General features: G+C 50.0%; 11 protein-coding genes across 11 annotated transcripts; 5 read left to right on the forward strand and 6 right to left on the reverse strand.

Annotated features, from left to right (window-relative positions):
* Positions 1 to 16: 16 nt before the first annotated feature.
* On the reverse strand, positions 17 to 715 carry COCVIDRAFT_84474 (hypothetical protein; the record flags this gene model as incomplete). The annotated part of the gene is made up of 2 exons (XM_014706871.1): positions 17 to 567; positions 631 to 715. 2 exons carry the CDS (start codon positions 713 to 715, stop codon positions 17 to 19), a joined length of 636 nt encoding a protein of 211 aa, XP_014562357.1.
* A 282-nt stretch (positions 716 to 997) lies between these two features.
* Positions 998 to 1,804, forward strand: COCVIDRAFT_21797 (hypothetical protein; the record flags this gene model as incomplete). Its single annotated transcript, XM_014706781.1, has 1 exon — positions 998 to 1,804. One exon carries the CDS (start codon positions 998 to 1,000, stop codon positions 1,802 to 1,804), a length of 807 nt encoding a protein of 268 aa, XP_014562267.1.
* Positions 1,805 to 2,025: 221 nt separating this feature from the next.
* On the reverse strand, positions 2,026 to 3,764 carry COCVIDRAFT_32803 (hypothetical protein; the record flags this gene model as incomplete). The annotated part of the gene is made up of 2 exons (XM_014706872.1): positions 2,026 to 3,621; positions 3,669 to 3,764. 2 exons carry the CDS (start codon positions 3,762 to 3,764, stop codon positions 2,026 to 2,028), a joined length of 1,692 nt encoding a protein of 563 aa, XP_014562358.1.
* Positions 3,765 to 3,906: 142 nt separating this feature from the next.
* On the forward strand, positions 3,907 to 5,320 carry COCVIDRAFT_84473 (hypothetical protein; the record flags this gene model as incomplete). Its single annotated transcript, XM_014706873.1, has 2 exons — positions 3,907 to 4,528; positions 4,575 to 5,320. 2 exons carry the CDS (start codon positions 3,907 to 3,909, stop codon positions 5,318 to 5,320), a joined length of 1,368 nt encoding a protein of 455 aa, XP_014562359.1.
* A 388-nt stretch (positions 5,321 to 5,708) lies between these two features.
* Positions 5,709 to 7,313, forward strand: COCVIDRAFT_84332 (hypothetical protein; the record flags this gene model as incomplete). The annotated part of the gene is made up of 2 exons (XM_014706874.1): positions 5,709 to 5,817; positions 5,866 to 7,313. The coding sequence occupies 2 exons, from the start codon at positions 5,709 to 5,711 to the stop codon at positions 7,311 to 7,313; spliced, it is 1,557 nt and encodes a 518-aa protein (XP_014562360.1).
* A 210-nt stretch (positions 7,314 to 7,523) lies between these two features.
* Positions 7,524 to 8,386, reverse strand: COCVIDRAFT_84594 (hypothetical protein; the record flags this gene model as incomplete). The annotated part of the gene is made up of 3 exons (XM_014706875.1): positions 7,524 to 7,933; positions 7,986 to 8,093; positions 8,146 to 8,386. 3 exons carry the CDS (start codon positions 8,384 to 8,386, stop codon positions 7,524 to 7,526), a joined length of 759 nt encoding a protein of 252 aa, XP_014562361.1.
* A 422-nt stretch (positions 8,387 to 8,808) lies between these two features.
* On the reverse strand, positions 8,809 to 10,327 carry COCVIDRAFT_84373 (hypothetical protein; the record flags this gene model as incomplete). Its single annotated transcript, XM_014706876.1, has 3 exons — positions 8,809 to 9,963; positions 10,009 to 10,209; positions 10,262 to 10,327. The coding sequence occupies 3 exons, from the start codon at positions 10,325 to 10,327 to the stop codon at positions 8,809 to 8,811; spliced, it is 1,422 nt and encodes a 473-aa protein (XP_014562362.1).
* Positions 10,328 to 10,734: 407 nt separating this feature from the next.
* COCVIDRAFT_11249 (hypothetical protein) lies at positions 10,735 to 11,208 on the forward strand (the record flags this gene model as incomplete). Its single annotated transcript, XM_014706752.1, has 1 exon — positions 10,735 to 11,208. One exon carries the CDS (start codon positions 10,735 to 10,737, stop codon positions 11,206 to 11,208), a length of 474 nt encoding a protein of 157 aa, XP_014562238.1.
* Positions 11,209 to 11,486: 278 nt separating this feature from the next.
* COCVIDRAFT_84367 (hypothetical protein) lies at positions 11,487 to 12,980 on the reverse strand (the record flags this gene model as incomplete). The annotated part of the gene is made up of 1 exon (XM_014706877.1): positions 11,487 to 12,980. One exon carries the CDS (start codon positions 12,978 to 12,980, stop codon positions 11,487 to 11,489), a length of 1,494 nt encoding a protein of 497 aa, XP_014562363.1.
* A 601-nt stretch (positions 12,981 to 13,581) lies between these two features.
* On the forward strand, positions 13,582 to 15,909 carry COCVIDRAFT_84597 (glycoside hydrolase family 20 protein; the record flags this gene model as incomplete). Its single annotated transcript, XM_014706878.1, has 2 exons — positions 13,582 to 15,141; positions 15,199 to 15,909. 2 exons carry the CDS (start codon positions 13,582 to 13,584, stop codon positions 15,907 to 15,909), a joined length of 2,271 nt encoding a protein of 756 aa, XP_014562364.1.
* A 258-nt stretch (positions 15,910 to 16,167) lies between these two features.
* Positions 16,168 to 17,302, reverse strand: COCVIDRAFT_84431 (hypothetical protein; the record flags this gene model as incomplete). Its single annotated transcript, XM_014706879.1, has 3 exons — positions 16,168 to 16,529; positions 16,582 to 17,197; positions 17,249 to 17,302. The coding sequence occupies 3 exons, from the start codon at positions 17,300 to 17,302 to the stop codon at positions 16,168 to 16,170; spliced, it is 1,032 nt and encodes a 343-aa protein (XP_014562365.1).
* Between the last annotated feature and the right edge of the window lie 161 nt (positions 17,303 to 17,463).

The raw sequence follows: 17,463 nt of genomic DNA on the forward strand, positions 1-17,463 counted from the left end.
CCCATCTTGCGATTGTCTACTTGATCCTCCGCGACTGATCTCCCCACCCGGACCGCTCGTTCATCTTCTTCGCTTCTTCCTCCATCTTCTTGACCCACCTCTTGGTCAATTCATCATTCTCCTTGCGCAGTTTCTCCTTCTCCTGCTCTGCCATATTCAGCTGCAAGTTGAGGGCCACCATTTCGTCGTGTACGTCCTCTACAAGTCTTCCTTTACCCTTGAGTTCCTCAGCCGTGTCCCTGGCCCGCCTTTCCAATGCCATGCGCGTCTTTTCTAGATGTTCTATCCGCCGTCTCTGTTCCGTCTCTGTGGTTTTGAGGGCGGAGAGTTCAGCAGAAGTGGCACTGAGTCGTGCTTCGAGGTCACCTCGGGTACGCTGAGTGGCTGCAAGTTCGGCGCGGAGTTGCGCAACTGTAGAAGACGGTGCGGGATCTGTTGTAGCGGAGCCTTTCGCTTTGCCTTTGCCTCTGATCGTCAAAGCCTTGAGAGAGGCGCTGGCAGATAAAGGTTCTTCAACGGGAGCTGCTGGAGGCGCCAGGCTTGCTGTGCCATCGGCAAGTTTTGTATCTGCATATCATGAGCCCCGCTCGACGCTTCGGCGCAGCACAGCGCAGGCAAAAAGCCTCTTACAGGCGTTGACATAGGCCTCGTGCGCCTTCTCCCTGGCATCACGCGCGTCCAGTGCAGCTAGATAGTCCTCGAGCGGGTTACTCATGGCGGCAGGCCAAGTTGGTTGTAGCGAAAGTAACAGTGCGTCAGGCCTGTCGTTACCATGGTGATTGGCTACATGGAGTGGGCTGGAGATAGTCACGGAGGTGTGAGTTGGCGGGGGATGCGGCCTTCTCGGAGGTCGTCGCTGCTCCGATTCGATCTCTACCAGTGCTAGCGTCAATCGGAAAACATTGAAGCTTCTTCGACCATTCTCACACCACCATTGGCAACTTTTCTTTTTCTTTCTCATTTGTTGCTGCATCCGTCTTCAAACACTACATCCGAAATGCCGCCCACACACATCTCTGGAACCTCACGTGCGCTGTACCGCGTCTTCATCGCCCCATCTCTGCGCACCACAACTTCAATCCCACTTTTGTACGCCCCAGCATTTGCGCCTTCAGTATCAGGACCTATATCTCTCGCCTCATCAACACCCAGCCTCACCTCGCGGACCTCAATCCGCACAAAGAAGTACACCAAAGACACTCGTCGCCATGCAATATCAGACTATTACATCATCGACAACGCAATCGAGGCCGAGCGCATCAACCTCGTAGTCGAAAATGGCACATTTCACAACGACGTTCCGACTGAGGAGGCACTGGCCAGCTACAACAAAGTCACGCACCACCTAGTACAAATGACACCAGGAAAAGTCGACGAATACGGACAGCTCGATCCCGAGAACCTGCCTACCTGCAGAGTCATTTCCAAAATGGATCTTCGCGCTCAACACGAACGCAAGCTCGAGACACTGCGCCGCCAGGCAAAAGGTCAGGGCGCTGGTCCTACTCCAAAGTCCCTTGAACTCAATTGGGCTATTGCGCCCGGTGATTTGAAGCACCGACTGGAGTCTTTGAAGAGGTTTCTTAGGGAGGGGAGGAAGGTCGAGGTTTTGATGGGGCCGAAGAAGAAAGGGAGGAAGGCGACGCCTGAAGAGGCGGATGCGGTTATCAAGGCTGTCAGAGACGCTGTGGAAGAGTGCAAGGGGGCTCGCGAGGGCAAGAGTGAGGGGCAGGTTGGAGGAGTAATGACGGTCATCTTTGAAGGGAGGAAGGTGGAGAAAAAGGCGGAGGACGATGCGGCGTGAGGTTTCTGCGTCACCGAACCCAATATCAAGCATCAGCTGTGCTTCTCGAAGTTGGACGTAGAGTCGCGGGCAGTGTGAGAGACAAGAAAAGAAGCATCAGCGCATGCAACATGTAACACCACCATCTACCATTTCACATGGTATGTAAACGATCAAGCCACGACTCATGAGCATCTATAGATACAATTGTACAATAACACATACACTTCTGAAAAAGAAGCCTATATCCTCTTTTCTTCCTTCCCTGTTTCAACCGCTGAAGTCTCAACCACATCCACATCTTCAACACCCTCTGCACTCTCAGCCTCGATCTCAGCCCTCTTCGCCGCAAGCGCCTCGTCACACGCACGAATCTCCTCTTGCGCCTTTTGCTTTGCTGCAAAGTTGCCGTTCAAGTTCGCGACAACAGATTTCTGCTTTGCAACCTCGAGTTGCGCTTCCAACGACGCTACTTCGACGTCATCGACGTGCGTCCGCTCGATGCTAGCTGCTTCGAGTAGCTCCTCTGCCTTTTCCAGTTCGCCGCCAAGACGAAGAGCCTCAACACGGTGCTCGTGGACCTGAGCAGCGAGTAGCGCAGCCTCGTACTGGACTTCTAATTTCTCAACTTCAAGCTCGCGCATTTCGACCATGAGTTCCTCTGCTTTTTGGCGGGACGTCTCAGCAGCGGTGTTGACGACGTCATCCTTGATGTTGATTTGGTAGTTCAGGGTTTGGATGCGGGGGAAGCGGTCAGGCTCGCCATGGTCGAGATAGTCGGTAAATGACTGGCCTGTCTTCTCTGCGAACTGAATTTCCTTGGCCTCGGCGAGGAGGTTGTAGGCTGAGATTGTGAGTTCGGTGCGCTTGGGGCCTGAGGGGAGGGATTCAGCTTCGGCATAGCGTCTTGTTGCTGTGTCTTCGTATGCTTCGGCGCGGAGAGCTTCTTTTTCTTTGGGATCGGCAAGAGAGAGGCTGCGGAATTCTTCCCAGCCAACAACGGATTCGAGTTCTGAAGGGGGTGATGACCGAATGAGGCTCTTGTGCCATGGCTGGAGAGCCTTGTGTGTGAGGTCTTCTTCGTGGGAAAGAAGAATGTTGTGCAAAGCGTCGCGCTCAATGATGACTCGAGAGAGCTCCAATAGATTCTTGACGTCGACTTCCTCCCATGTGAGAGTTTGCTCGCCGCGGTCCATTTCAACAAGCGCTTGTTCTAACAATGGTCGCTCCTCCAAAGTCACCATTAAGCTGCGACCTTTACCCCGCAGCTTCTCGTGGTGCTTGAAGATATCACTCAGTAATCTTGTCGATGGGCTTTCAATCTCCATGGGGTTGTCAACGATGATGAGTTCGCCCTTTCTAAAGCGATATGACAGTGCTGTCCGCCACGCAAGGTCGTATACCTTCTTTGGCAGCTCTGACGAAAAATCGCGGGGCTTGGGACCGAATGCAACTCCACCTCCTCTCAACATGGGCGATTTTTTGTCTCCCAGACGAGCGCGACCTGTACCCTTTTGTGGCCGAATCTTTCTTGCTGAACCGCGGATCTCATGTCTAGTTTTCGTAGAGGCAGTTCCCAACCGGGTCATATCACCCTCATAGACGACAGCACGGTGTAGTATGTCTCGTCGGGTAGGTAGGTAAAGGTGGTTTGCAGGATATTGTTCGAATCGTAGCGGCTCCAGTGAGGGGAATTGGTGGATAGTCGCCAAGACGGTCTGCTCCTCAAACGGTTTGACGGAGACATAGTCGACGCCTGGTTGTCTGATTGTTGATATCGTGGCATTGACTGGCGCAGACGTAGTTATGGAGCGGGCAGAGGGTGTGCATAGAGATTTCTGTGAGGCGTTAGCAGGTCGCATGCCACAAATGTGAGACTACTCACGGCGCAACGAGTGCACAGCGCATTCTGCCGTATTGACAGTCTGCTCAATTGCAATGTGACGCCCCGTATCGGCGCGGATAACCTCGAGGAAGCCATGCCGGGTCGGGTATCAAAAAAAAGCCCCAAGGTTGAAGTCGCGGAGTTGAGGACGGAGGTTTCGGAGCACGGACCGTCACCCATCACCACATTTTCTAGCACCACCATCACTCGGCACATCGACACCAAGCCATCGCCCGCCATGGCCTCCATGCCGTCCGTACGCCAGTTCAGCGCATGCCTGAGATGCGTGCGACAGATGCCTGGCACCATTGGCGCCCGCCGTCTGCTCTCGACCTCCGCCGTGGCCCATGAAGAGGTGCAGACGCAATCTGCGAATGCGACTCGGCCTCCCCCGCCCTCGAACCCCTCCGAAGGTGCTGCCCAGAATGCTTCTCCCCAAGCAGTACCCGAGTTCATGCAAAAATGGGGAACATTGGACCCTCAAATGGTGGAAAACAAGAAACAGGAGCGCCGGCTGCTACGGAGAGAGCATGTGCAACCAGTGGGATCTCGCCGTCGTCGTGCTGCTCTTCGCCGTTCTGCGATACAGAAGGCGACAGAGATTCCCTTTGAACAATTGCCTTATCAGTGCTTCCAGGAGGCTCGGAAGTTCTTGTTGGAGGACAGGCAAGAGAAGATTAAAGAGATCGAGACACAGCAGCTGCGAATCAAGAACTTGATGGACCAGGACCCCAGTGTCAGCGGTGGGCCCGCAGCAAAGGAGCATAGGTTACGGAGTATGCGGAAGCATTTGAATGAATTGATCATTCTGGCCGACATCAACGACCCGGTGGTCAAGCGAAAGTTCGAGGATGGCCAGGGTAGGTTGTATATCTGGTTTTCTGGGCTTGACTGACCGCTGCAAAGGTGACATGAACAAGCCCATATATCGATACCTTGCCGACAAGAAGTGGCGGCAGTACAAGCGCCTCGTTCTTGAGCAGCGTGTTACACAATTGGCCATTATTCCAGATATTCTCCCCTCGTTGGATCTTGTAGCGGACATCGACCTCGGTTTCGGAAGGAAGTCGGTTGCACCAGGCGACTTTGTCGACTCTGCTATCAGTGAGAAGATGCCTCGACTCAACGTTCAAATGTTCACTCCGGGTGAGAAACTCGTCACAGTTGTGGTAGTAGATGCGGATGTGCCTGTCCCAGAGACTGACAGCTTCACCTACCGATGCCACTTGATTGCCTCCAACATACCCCTTTCCCCCAACAACACATCTATACCTCTTCAACGCATCGCCCAAGAAGACCAAAAGGTCGACGATCCTAGCGCAAAGAAGATTGCACTGCCCTGGATTGCACCCTGGGCTCACAAGGGCGCGCCATACCATCGTTTAGGAATCTTTGTCTTTGAGCAGAATGCTGGTCAGGCCCTTGACGTTACCAAGTTCAACAACGTCAAGCGCATAGGGTTCAACCTGCGCAGTTTCACCGACTCGAACAAGCTCCACCCCATCACGGCTACGCTTTTCAGAACCAAATGGGACGACAGTATGGCAGGTGTTATGGAGCGAGCTGGCATGAAGAGTCAGATCAATGTCGAATTCAAGAGGAATAAGGTAGAGCCTCTTCCATACAAGAGAAGGACAGAACGCATGCGATAAGCGACTTGTAGGAGCCAAGCCGAAAGAGCGGGTGCACGATGTAGATTTATGTACATTATATAGTACCTTGACGCACTATACTATTATACTTCAAGTGAGACACGTATTTTTATGGTCTGAAGAGTGTGAAGTTCATGGGTGTGCATGAGTCCGAAGGTTGAGCACACGGAGGTCGCTCCTTCCGTATTCAGTGTGTCAGTGTCTCTCACTCGCCTGCCCTAATATATCAGTGTCACTTGCCGCCTACCACTTTCTTTTCTCACTGATCGTGAGATGCGTTCTGCAACTGGACAATTGTCCTTACTATCATCTTTCCTCTGCATCATATATCGTAATCTACTCTATCCCATATCGCGGTCTTATTACAACCTCAATACAAGACGCGGTAATGGATACGCTTGCAACTGAAAATCCTTCAACTTCTCTACCATCTCAGCAGCAGATAGCCCTTGCTATTGCCATTATCAGATGTAAACCCGCAGGAGTGCCATTGCGAGGTTGGTAGATGTCACTGAAACGCACTGAAAATCAACTAACAAGACAAGAACACATTCTCCATCTACGGTCCCAGATCAAGCTTGGCCAAGATCCAAGAGAAAGAGCGAACCCGGGATGCTATGTTGATCAAGTGGCCTACTGGAAGGAACGATGCAAGCGAGCAGAAGATGAATGTGACCGACTTCGCAATGTCAACATCAAACTTGAGAGATCGAACCAACTACTATCAAATCAACCAAGTGCAGTGCCAGACCTCGAAGCGGATGCCAATTTTCGGCCGCCATCATCAACGAAAAACTTGAAGCGACCAAGGCGGTCGCAAAAACAGGCCCAAGGTCCGGTCGCTGCCGCACAAGAAACTGTCGATCAGGACTTGGATTTCCTAGAGTCTCTTGGAAGATATGGCAACACCCTCATGGAATCAATGTTCAGTGTTCATTCCCTATGTAAAAATAGTGATCCCGATGCCAGCACATTATGTTCACATCTGCTAAGCAGTGCTTCATCCATGGGGAAAGTCTTACTGTTCATTGCCCAAAATCACGGCACTCTGGCTCAACAGGGATACAAAAACTCTAGTGGAGCAACCTCCCTGGAGAAAGACAAATCGAACTTTGCTAATGCACTCTCGGTGTGCGCCAGAACTTTCATGTCTATACTAGTCGGGTTGGACAAGCTTACAAAGTTAGAACTCGACAAAAGACTAGCAAGTTTGGTTATTTGTGAGTTGGCAGACATGTTCAAAGTGGCACTTAGGGCTATCGAGATATCCGCCTGGCTCACTGCACAAAGCTTTCTCTCGCAGCCACCGGCCCAGAAGAAAAGCAAGACAAAGGCATCTTCAAACACCATCGGAGAGTCCAGTCCAGCCAGAGCAGTCGCACATCTCCTTATCAGTTTTCTGGGTCTCCTAGAAAAGAATGATGAAATTCATCAAAGGATCTTCGACGGCTTCATCTTTGTTCTTTTCGAACGCGTCGGTAGGAGACTCTATTACTCGACCTTCGGCCAGCACCGCTCTTCTAGTGTCGAAATGAACATCCTACCTCTACCTGACGCAAAGGATGCAGCTGAAGCCTCGAAGCGAGATTGTGATGCACTTTCCCTGCGTTTGGAAGCCAAAGCACTCATTCTAATTCTTGAGCGAGCAATGGGTCTGGCCCCAAACCACATGAACTCACAAAGCCTTAGAGCGCAGCAGAATCCAAATCGAGCTATCCGTACAATGAGTATCAAGAATATCACTACTACCTCGAGGGCCCGTCTGAGTCCGCTTGCCAAAGATCGGCTGCAGCGTACGCTTGTCGCGTGCATGTATGGACACAGTACTGACGATGACTTTTTGGACGTTCTTACGAAGCCGATGCCTCAAATGCGTCTGGGTTCGTTGCAGAATGTGTCCAAGGTGGAGGATGAAGACGTGGAGACATGGTATAAGGAGGAGGTCTGGCGGCTTGTTGGCTGGGATATTCTTGCGCGGGAGAGTGGGTGGTAAGGTGCTCGTCATTTCGGACAAAATGTGCTATATGGCTTCTTCAAGTAGTGGGGCATACGGTGATCTCAGGTCTGGGCTTTTAATACTTCAAAAGAACATATTGTATGTACCTATTGCTATTTACTCAAGCTAAATGAAAATATTGCCACGATTTACCTTACACCCTATCCTATCAACGCCAAGACATAGACAACACAACCCTTCCGAGCCTCAAAGATGCTCCCGCCCTTCATTCAACCTCTTCTCCTCCGCATACGCCGAAACCTCATCAAAATTCCGACAAACATGAATCGCCCCCGTCCCATCCGTCCCAGGCACATGCTCGATCCCAGGTGTGCGGGTCTGTCCCTCAAGCGTCGTATCTCCAAAGCACATGATGACATTCCGTATATAATCGAAGCAATGGTCATTGTGCAACAGAAAGCTTTCATCGAGGTGAAAATCTTTCCTGCGGACCTGCATGACGAGGTCGTCCATGGAGGCGGCAATGTGCATGAGACAGTGTAGCTCGTGGAAGACGGCGAGGGAGAAGACTTCTTTGCCGGGGGCTTCGGGGAAGTGCATTGGAGGGGGGAGGGTGTACGAGTTGTAGTTCGGGACTTCCATGAAGCCGGCGCCGACTGTTATGGTTAGAATGGGGGTTTTTTTTGTGGGAAAGGAGGGGTTGCTTACGGGGGAGGAGGTCAGCCCACTGTTGTTTTGTTTTGTTGACGGATTCCATGGTCTTGTGGTCGGATCTGAATCTCTTGTCGCTGCGGAAAATCTTCTTCTCGGTCGAAACTGGAAATTCATTAAAAGGATTTTCTAGTAAGGGGCGAAGTAATTGACGTACAAACAGGGACAATGCTGTTGAAATCTGTTCCTACTTGTACTGCCTTTGGCTGATTGTGAAGCATGGACAGTTCGCATAGCAGTATGACGAATAGCAAGAAGAATGTGACAGGCCAGCGAAGAAATTCCAACTTTTCAAAGATTGAACAGCATCTGTTTCTCCGAGGAGGTACGCGTTGATGCTCAAGAGAGCCGTCCTGGGAGCTTTCGCTGCTCACTTTGGCATACCGGAAGGGCGACATAGTACAGCGGAGTGGCAATTAGGTAAAACGGGAGGATCAAGATTAGAAGGTTATGCTCGCGGGTGTTAGAGTTAAGATCACACGACTGTAACGAACGTAGTGCCAACCATCTGAAAGGTGTTGGGTTGGAACCGTCTCTTATGTGGGGAGGCCGTCGACATATCCAGCTTGCGTACTAGGTACGCCTGTGTCAAGAAGGCTAAGCCTGTTTCTTTTGCCTTGAGCGTTATTCAATTCCCAATTGGATAATCCCACCCCTACCCTCCAAAAGGCCTATTGAATCTCCTAAATGTTCAACTGCCCTTATTTCTCAGCTTGGAAATGATCTATGGGATTCGCTGCTGGGTATGCAAGGGGCGACGGGCGCATTCTGGGTTTGTGAGTCCATCGCGCCACCGTCATCTCTCAGTAGTAGCTTAATCTCACTCCAAGTGTTTCTCGTCCGGAAAGCTCTCCAGATAGCTCTCTAGAACATCAACCACATCAGCCTGTGCAGATTTTATAGGTTTCTTTGCCACACCCTGTGTGTTCTCTTGCTTCTTCTTTGCCCCCACTGCTCGACGATGCGCACGACTCTTGACATGTAATGTCCAGTCGTTTTCGGTAACAGCAACTGTTCCGCATGTTTCGCAAACTTTCTTCTGCCAAAGATCTGGTCTTTGCCCAAGATCATATTCCCGTTTTGGTGTAAGCATCTCTGCTGCAGTAGGCGAAAGTGATGATGGCTCTGGAAGAGCCTCGCCCGCAAGGAACTGCTTAGTGATGGCGGTCGCCGGCTGCGCGACATCAGTATCCCACTTCGAGATGTCAGACCCATCAACCAAGAAGGTATTTCTCTTCTGTCCTGAGCCTATCAGTGCGTTCAGCAGCTTGATGCGGATCCATTTGATCTGACGATTGGCATATTGGCGCGTAGCTGCTTGGGTCTTCTCGATGGCGGCTACTTTCAATTTCTCGAGCTCTTGTGGTGACATTGATTGATTTTCCAGCGCATGCTGATAATCCAAGAACTCCTTGTACCCTATTGATACCCAGATACCACGAGTTTGATCCACGCGAATACCGGTCTTGGCTTCATACTGCTGGCCAAAACTACTTAGCTCCTGAACTTCTGAAAGTAGACCTTTGTTCAACATCTTATCGACACGTCCATCAAGCCGACGATGCAGAACATCTTTATTAGCATGTACCCAAAACACTAAAGTCTCAAAGCGAAGACGTGGGCTACTAGTAGATTGTGGGGTATCCGGTGAAGATGGGGAAGACTGGCGTTTGAGTCTTTGTTCATTGTACAACTCAGATGCTGGTCGTCCTGTCCTTAAATATATCTCGAGTGAGCGTTGGATCTTACGCCGTTCGTTTGGATGCCAACGACCTGCCATAATAGGATCAACTTCCTTCAGCTTTTCAAGTAGGACTTCAGTGGGCTCCTCCAATATTGGTAGCTTTTCACTGTTTTCGTTCAAATTCAATGCAGGCTCATCAGCAAGCGCATCTTGAAACAAAAGCGACTGCGTGTAGTAGTGGGTTCCGCCGACTAAAACAGGTAACTTGCCGCGGCTTCGGATCTCTTCGATCTGATCTGATCAGTGGCATGCCCTTTACGCGGGCTTGGTTCATACTATGCTCATAGCCTCGCCCACAAACTTTCCTACAGTCCATGTCTCTTCTTCTAGACCGATGGATCCTAGGAGGTGATGGGGAACGCCTTTCGCTTCATCTGGAGTAATCTTGTTGGTGATAATTGGCAAGCCCCGGTACAACTGCATTGCGTCTCCATTGATGATCTCGCCATTGAATTTCCGTGCAATCTCCACTGCTAACTGTCTGCTGTGATCAGTTCTCGCTCAGCATGACTCAGTTTATTTTCATTACATCTGATTTGCCTGTACCAGTCGCACCCACAACGGCAATCAAGGGCTTTAACGGCGCTTGCGCCATCTTGCATGAACTAAACGATCTGATAAGACGCAACATGCATGGATCAAATGACGATGCAGAAGGGGTGGTCTGGAAGCTGAAAATGCTGGCCAGATTCGTGCGGGGATACGCTTTTCCCAATGAACACTAGCGCAGCCGATCGTGCCCTTCCAGTTAGTTTCACCAATCGGCTGGAAGGGATGAACACGGTACCAAGTCAATTGGAGACGTAAAAGTCATACGACGACCACTCAGATGGCTGATACCCCTCATTCATTCACTTCTGTACCACACGATAATGCGAACAAACGTGACAATCACGAGATGATCTGACACATGTTGCAGCCCCAACATATCTTGCTCAAACCAAGTGAGATATAAAGCAAGCAAGGCACCTCCTAACATCATGATCCTTCAGTATCAACAATATGTCTCATCAAACACCAAAAACGAACTTCATACCTCTCCTACCAATAGAAACCCACTCACAGACCAAGAAAGTCTCGCCTCCGATCAACAAAATAACACAACAAGGCTGTGAGCCACGCACAGAGATCACCCCCTCCTCTCAGCACCAAGACCGGAATCAGACAAGCCCCAGTCTTAGTCATGGAGTTGTAGACCAAGGAAAGTACGACTACCCCTTCCTAAAAGCCAATGTGCTTTTCTCACAGAGCAGTGAACACACAACCGAAACGATGCCAAAAGAAAAGGCTTCTGGCATAACGACCGAAGTCAACGAACTACTAAAGACTAGTTCCTGGTCTATCCCTCATGCCCACGAGTATCAGAAGCATGCTTGGCATAGTTCTGTGCTGGGAATGGAGGCCAAAGTCAAAGACGAGTGGGGATTTTCTAGCGCAAACGCATCGCGTTCGCACACCCCAAACCCAATTTGCTAAGATGATTGTTGTGGACCAAAAGTTTTTTGTGTAAATTATTTGTGGCGATATGTACTTTAGTGTAGTGTTTCTTCTTGTCAGCGCTAGCGACTGCTTCCCCGCTTCTATGTAACCAAATTAACTCTTCGAAATATCGTGGCGATCGGTTAAATCGAAATGGCGGAGTTTGCAACTAAGATACACATGTATCTTACATGGAACTCTAACAAGTGTCTAAGACTGCCGCATATTTTCATGCCTATGTTTCGCTCATCCAGCATCCTAGTGTCTGCTAGCATTTAGGGCCTGGTCCTCCACGTCGAGTTCCTCGCTATCATGTAATCTTTACTTTGTATCGACTTCCAAATGCCCCAAAACCCACCCAATGGCCAGATACCCCTCAACTTGAGACCCCAGTCCTTGTTGGCCATTTCCGTATACTTCTCAACATCTACGTGCACCTTGTCATAGACTTCTGGAAGCATCTCGGCGTTGTATTTCTTTCTCAGTCCTTGATGCCATTTGTGATCGAATTGGGACCAGAATTCTTCTCTGCTATAGTATGTTTGCGCGTACAACCACTTCATACCGCCCATCTCACCAAGTGTCTTCTCGAGAGCACGGTTCTTCTGAAGGTAGGTCGTGGGGTCGCTGGGCCCGAAACCCCACAGTCCGATATTAAGCATCTGGTCTGATTTAAGAGATCCCTTCGTATGCGGGTGCATGGTCGGTTGGGGACTTTGCTTGAGAGGGCAGAGCCACAGTGGCCAGATGTTGAATGTCTTGTCTGTGTACTCGATGAACTTCTCCGCATTCGGGTATGGCAGAGCCATGTCTTGTACAATGTAGCGTGTTGCGATTCCGGATGCATGCAAAGCTCGGTATAGCATGCGCGTGTGCAAGAAGTCGTCGAGGAACCATCGGGTGTATTTGTTGAAGGGAAAACGCATGTAGCTGAATGCAGATCGTCCGACCCAGAATCCGCCGCGGTCGTAGCGAAACATGTACTCAGCCAATGGTATGTATTCTATGACCGGCTCGTTGGAGTTTCGCGTTGCTGCTTCAACATGAAGATAGAACCACGGATCCCAGGGATTGCTAAATGTTTGCGGCTTGGTATTGGGTGGGAGCTCGTCGGTCATTTCGCCGGTGACTATAGCACCGTGATCTTTACTGAACAGCACGCCATCCACATAGTCATTTCTAGAACCTTTTTCGCCTTCGGTATGCTCCTTGACCTCTTTGATAGCCTGTGCCACATTGCGGGTAGGATAGTATGTAGTCTTGACATATTTTTTGGCCTCGACAAGATTTAGATCTACCAGAGTGGTGACACCGAGAGTGCCGACTGCACCAGCAGCGCCCCGAAACAGATCTTCATTCTCCTTTTCGCTTGCTTTCATTACTCTGCCATCGGCCATTACCATTTCCACTTCATTGATTGTCCGGTCAAAAAAGCCAAACTTGAAGCTACTACTCTCTCCTGCTGTTCCTGCATATCCTCCTCCTACAGTGATACCAGGGAACTCCATGACAACAGGCGGTACTAGACCATATGGCAAAGTCGCTTCCACGAGTCGATCCATAGGGACATTGGGCTCCACCAGCGCTCTCTTGCTTTCCGTATCGACTTTTATGACATTTTTCAGAGCACTTATGTCAACGACATGTTTCTTGAGGTTTGGCCGTGTGCTATTTGTTGAGCCGTGTGAGATTCGGAATGGTTCTTTTCGTGTAAAGTAGTCCTTGACTTTAGACGCAACTTGCGCGACAACGCGCTGGTGACGGTCCATATCAAGATCTTTCGTGAGTTGAGATATCCAGCAATGCCGTTGTCATTGATACATGACAGTCACGTCCTCGTCGTGTGATTGGAGATGTTGTTTTGGTAGACTTTATCGGTGAGGTACAGATTTTCTCCGATGCGCTAAGCTTCGCTCGTCTAGCTTCAGTGTTTCTGGCCTGCGTCTTTCTTCCCCGAACTCGCAGATCTGATACATTTACTTCTTTTGGGTTTTTTGTTCTTTGTTTGTTATGCCCACGTCGCAAAGATCGTGCACAAGCCATGCTCTGCTCTGTGAAGACGGTTCACGTTGGCATGAATAAGCCCTGTACGAGACTTGCCGGGGCCGAAGTAGCACCTCTCCACCTCCACACCGTTCATTCCGTTTCTCGTCCTCGCTGAGCCGTGCCTGACCATACCCCTTTTGCCATTACCCAACGCTTGTTATCGTGATTTCCAACGGCCAGCCGCTCTAAGGTTACATCGGCTTTGCAGATTGCGGGGCGAAGCGACTTGACAGCATCTGCCAAGATACCTTGGCTATTCAATACAATAGAATAGTTTACCTGGGCCACCGCACTCACTATGACACCAATGATTTCGCGTCAATGATGGTTTTCGTCGCGTCCTTGCTCCTACTACCTCCATTGGTTGTTGCGCTACAGCCCTTACCACCAATTTCACAAGCAGATAAGAGCAACAACGACCTCGGCTTCTCAGTCACTAAGCAAGGAACAAAAATATACATACAAAATGCTTTTGCTGATAAGAGAGATTTCAGTGGTCTTACGCTGATACCCCCCAGTGCTGAAGAGTTTGCGGAAACATTCCGCGCGGATTTGTCGTCGTTGTATGGTAATCAATGGACCTTGGAGCGCGTCGATGAGCTTCCCACAACTGGCATCCTCCTCGGTCCATTTCGGGGTAACGCTGACCAACTGACCTATGAGAACGGCATCGCAACAGAAGAAGGATACGAGCTCGATGTTGCCAATGGCAGTATCTACATTGGCGGGAGTGGTGCACGAGGCATGTTTTGGGGTACTCGGACTGTACTACAGGAACTGCTGATCGGAAATGGATCTTTACCATCCGGAAACGTTGTTGACGCGCCTGCATATGCCACTCGTGGATATATGCTAGACGCAGGCCGGAAATGGTACGATAAGCATTTTCTCAAAGAGCTTTGCTCATATGCGTCGTTCTTCAAGATCTCGGAATTCCACTACCACTCGAGTGATAACTATCCCTTGAATCGTGGCCGCAACGAGACCTGGCAAGATGTGTTTTCGCACTTCTCGCTATATCCTGAGAAGAATGCAGAACTTAGAGGATTGATTCAGCGTCCTAACGAAACACTATCGCGCGCCGATTTCGAGGACTTCCAAAGCCATTGCGCACAGCGAGGTGTTACCGTTATTCCTGAAATTGAGGCTCCAGGCCATGCACTAGCAATCACCAAGTGGAAACCTGAGCTCGCCTTGAGTAAGAAGGATCTGCTAAACCTAAGCCATCCAGATGCAATTCCTACTGTAAAAGCCATCTGGTCAGAGTTTTTACCATGGTTTCAAACAAAAGAAGTACACATTGGTGCGGACGAGTACGACGCAGATCTAGCTGATGACTACATCAATTTCGTCAACGAGATGGCCGATTTCGTCAAAAATAGTTCCGACAAGGAAATCCGCATTTGGGGCACACATGAGCCATCAGAAAACTTTACCATTTCAAAAGATGTCATCACACAACACTGGCAATACGGCCAATCAGATCCAGTCTTGCTACAAAAAGACGGCTATCAAATCATCAACTCCGAAGATTGGTGGGCTTACATGAGTCTCAAGAACGACCACATGCCTATCTTACCAGCACCATACCCGCAGTTCTACAACGTCACACGTACGCTCAACTTCGCAGATGTGCCAGGTTGGCAGTGGGAACCGTCACTATACAACCCCTTCAACAAGACGGAACAGCTACAGCCTGGGGCTCAAGGCAACAAGGGCGCTATTCTAGCAGCTTGGAACGATAATGGTCCAGATGCAACGACGCAGTTGGAGGCTTACTACGCAATGCGGGAGGGTATCCCAGTTGTGGCAGCGCGCGCTTGGGCAGGCAATCGAGGCGCAAAGATCAACGTTGAAGAGCTACCAGACAGCCTATCATTCCTGGTAAGTATTAGCAAGAAGATAATTGCCAGCTACACATGCTAACACATAAATCTAAAGACACCTTTAGCCCCAGGACAAAACCTCGATCGCCGACTCCCCGGCTCACAAACTCTCTCTACCCAAACGGCCTCTCCACTAGTATCCTGGACGCAGAAGCCATCTCAGTCCGCAAACTCCTCCTTAGGACTAGGTTCTTACGGCCCACCGTACACACTTACCCTTGATATCTCGTCGCCCTTTGCACTGTCTGGACCCGATACCTCACTCTCCACCAATACAAGCGGCAACATCACCACACTCGTCTTTACGACATCCGATGGCTTCCCATACCCCTTACGTCGCGTGTCTCCCAACGATGGCCATGAACCCGGTCACCCAGGCCGCATATGGACGAACCAGTCCACGTCTTCGCACGAGCCTGTTCCCATTAAGCTACCTGCAAAGTTGCGTATCGAGACTGATGTAGTGAATGGCAGTCACGTATGGATTAACGATGCATTTGCGGGCCGCTTTGAGGTGTTTGTGTTTGGTGGGCGCAATACGTTGTTTAGCTGGAGTCAGATGGCGCTTGTGGCGCCGTTGGAGAGTGTACAGGGAGGTGTTGATAAGTTGGTATTGGAGGCTGGGGTTGGGAATGGTGTGGCTCAGCAAGGTAATGGAAGCCAGGCAGTGCCGTCGTTTACAGGTGGCGCGGAGCGACAAGCTGCGTTTAGTGGAGGGGTTTTGGTCACAGCGGTTGGTGTAATAATGGCGCTGATTGTCTTTTGAAGATATTATACAAGGATGTGCATCGATTGAGAGAATATTGTTTAATGACTTTTCTTCATCATCAAACATAGTGGAGGTATGAAGCAGAGTAATACGAGATTCCTTGAAGTTTAGAGGGATAAAGCACGGATTTGAAAAAGTATCTTACCCTCTCAATCGTGCGAATGGAGAAAGTCGTGGTATTTAACATTGTTTCTGCATTCGTAGTTCAAGCGAGATGCGACAAATCTAGAATTATTCCAACGTTGAAATTCCGTCTCAATACGTCGCAGTCAATCTTTGCACCAAGTAATCTCCACTCAGGACATCCCCATATTTTCTTCCATCATTCTCAAATGTCCCGGGAATAGCTTCAATCTTGCGGTCATAGTTTGGATTGCAAAAGTAAGCTATCGAGTATCGTGGTGGATACTCGTCCTTGTCGGCATCCTCTGGCTTTGGTGGCGGCTCTACAACGCGGTGCTTGGTTGACTTGATGGTGTCATTGGACCAGCGCGCGAGTAGGTCACCAGCATTGACTACGATGGTTCCTTCGATGGGTGTCGCGTTGACAAAGGTGCCCTTTGGTGAGCGGACTTGGAGTCCGCCGCGAGAATCTTGAAAAAGAAGGGTCACCGAGCCTGGGTTTTTGTCAGCAACTATTTTGATAAATTTTAAGGTAGGGATTCGTACCATAATCGCTGTGCTCTCCTGCGCGAACCTGCAACTGACCGTCATTCCTCTTGAAGACGCTCTTGGACACCCCCGGGTAATGAAGTAACCTCAACGTGTTGTCTCCGGCATCTGTGAAGCCATCGAACCACTTCTCGTCGATACCAATACCCAGCGCAATTGCGCGCATGACATGCATATGTAGGTTTTTGCAGGTCTCAAAGAAACCCATCATCTGTTCTTTGAATTCCGTTGCTTCCTCGTCCCCGCTCGGCCACATGTTGGGAGTCTCTGGTTGATCGTCACGCCCGATTTCCATGCTCTCTTTCAAATCTGGCACCAGGGCACGCATCTGCGCCTCGGTTCCTGTTTCTTCTAGAACAACGAGCTTTTCGCGCCCCTGTGTTACGTAGCCACGATTGGCGGCCGCCGAATACCATGCCAAGGCATCTTTCTGTTCTTTCGGCCTGGCGAAGAACTTGGCCGAGTGTGAGAAGACTGTTGAAACTGTAGATTGGGGGATGCCATGGTTCTTGAGATAGATGAAGCCGGCGTTCTGGAAGCCTTTCAGGACAGCGTCAGCAGTCTGCTTCTTGGCATTGGCGTCGCCAGAGAGGAATGCGGAGAAGTCGATGAGCTGTATGATGTTAGACGAAGGAAGCAGTTAGTCTTGTGCGAAAAGAAATACTGGAATTTCCAAGTCATCCTGCGAGACTGCAGAGTCAACAGTAATGCTCGCCATTGTGGTCGCTTGGTATGTTCTGTCTACTGGGCGGCTTGCTTGGGTGTATGTGGAGTTACAGCAGCACCATTGGTATATAGCTAGACCGGTATTTTGAAGGATTTGTGAGACGAAACTATCTATGAATCGGCCGTTTCCGCCGTGTCAGGTGCATCGTGAAA

The sequence above is a fragment of the Bipolaris victoriae genome, assembly GCF_000527765.1.
Source record: "Bipolaris victoriae FI3 unplaced genomic scaffold scaffold_1, whole genome shotgun sequence".
Taxonomy (NCBI): domain Eukaryota; kingdom Fungi; phylum Ascomycota; class Dothideomycetes; order Pleosporales; family Pleosporaceae; genus Bipolaris; species Bipolaris victoriae.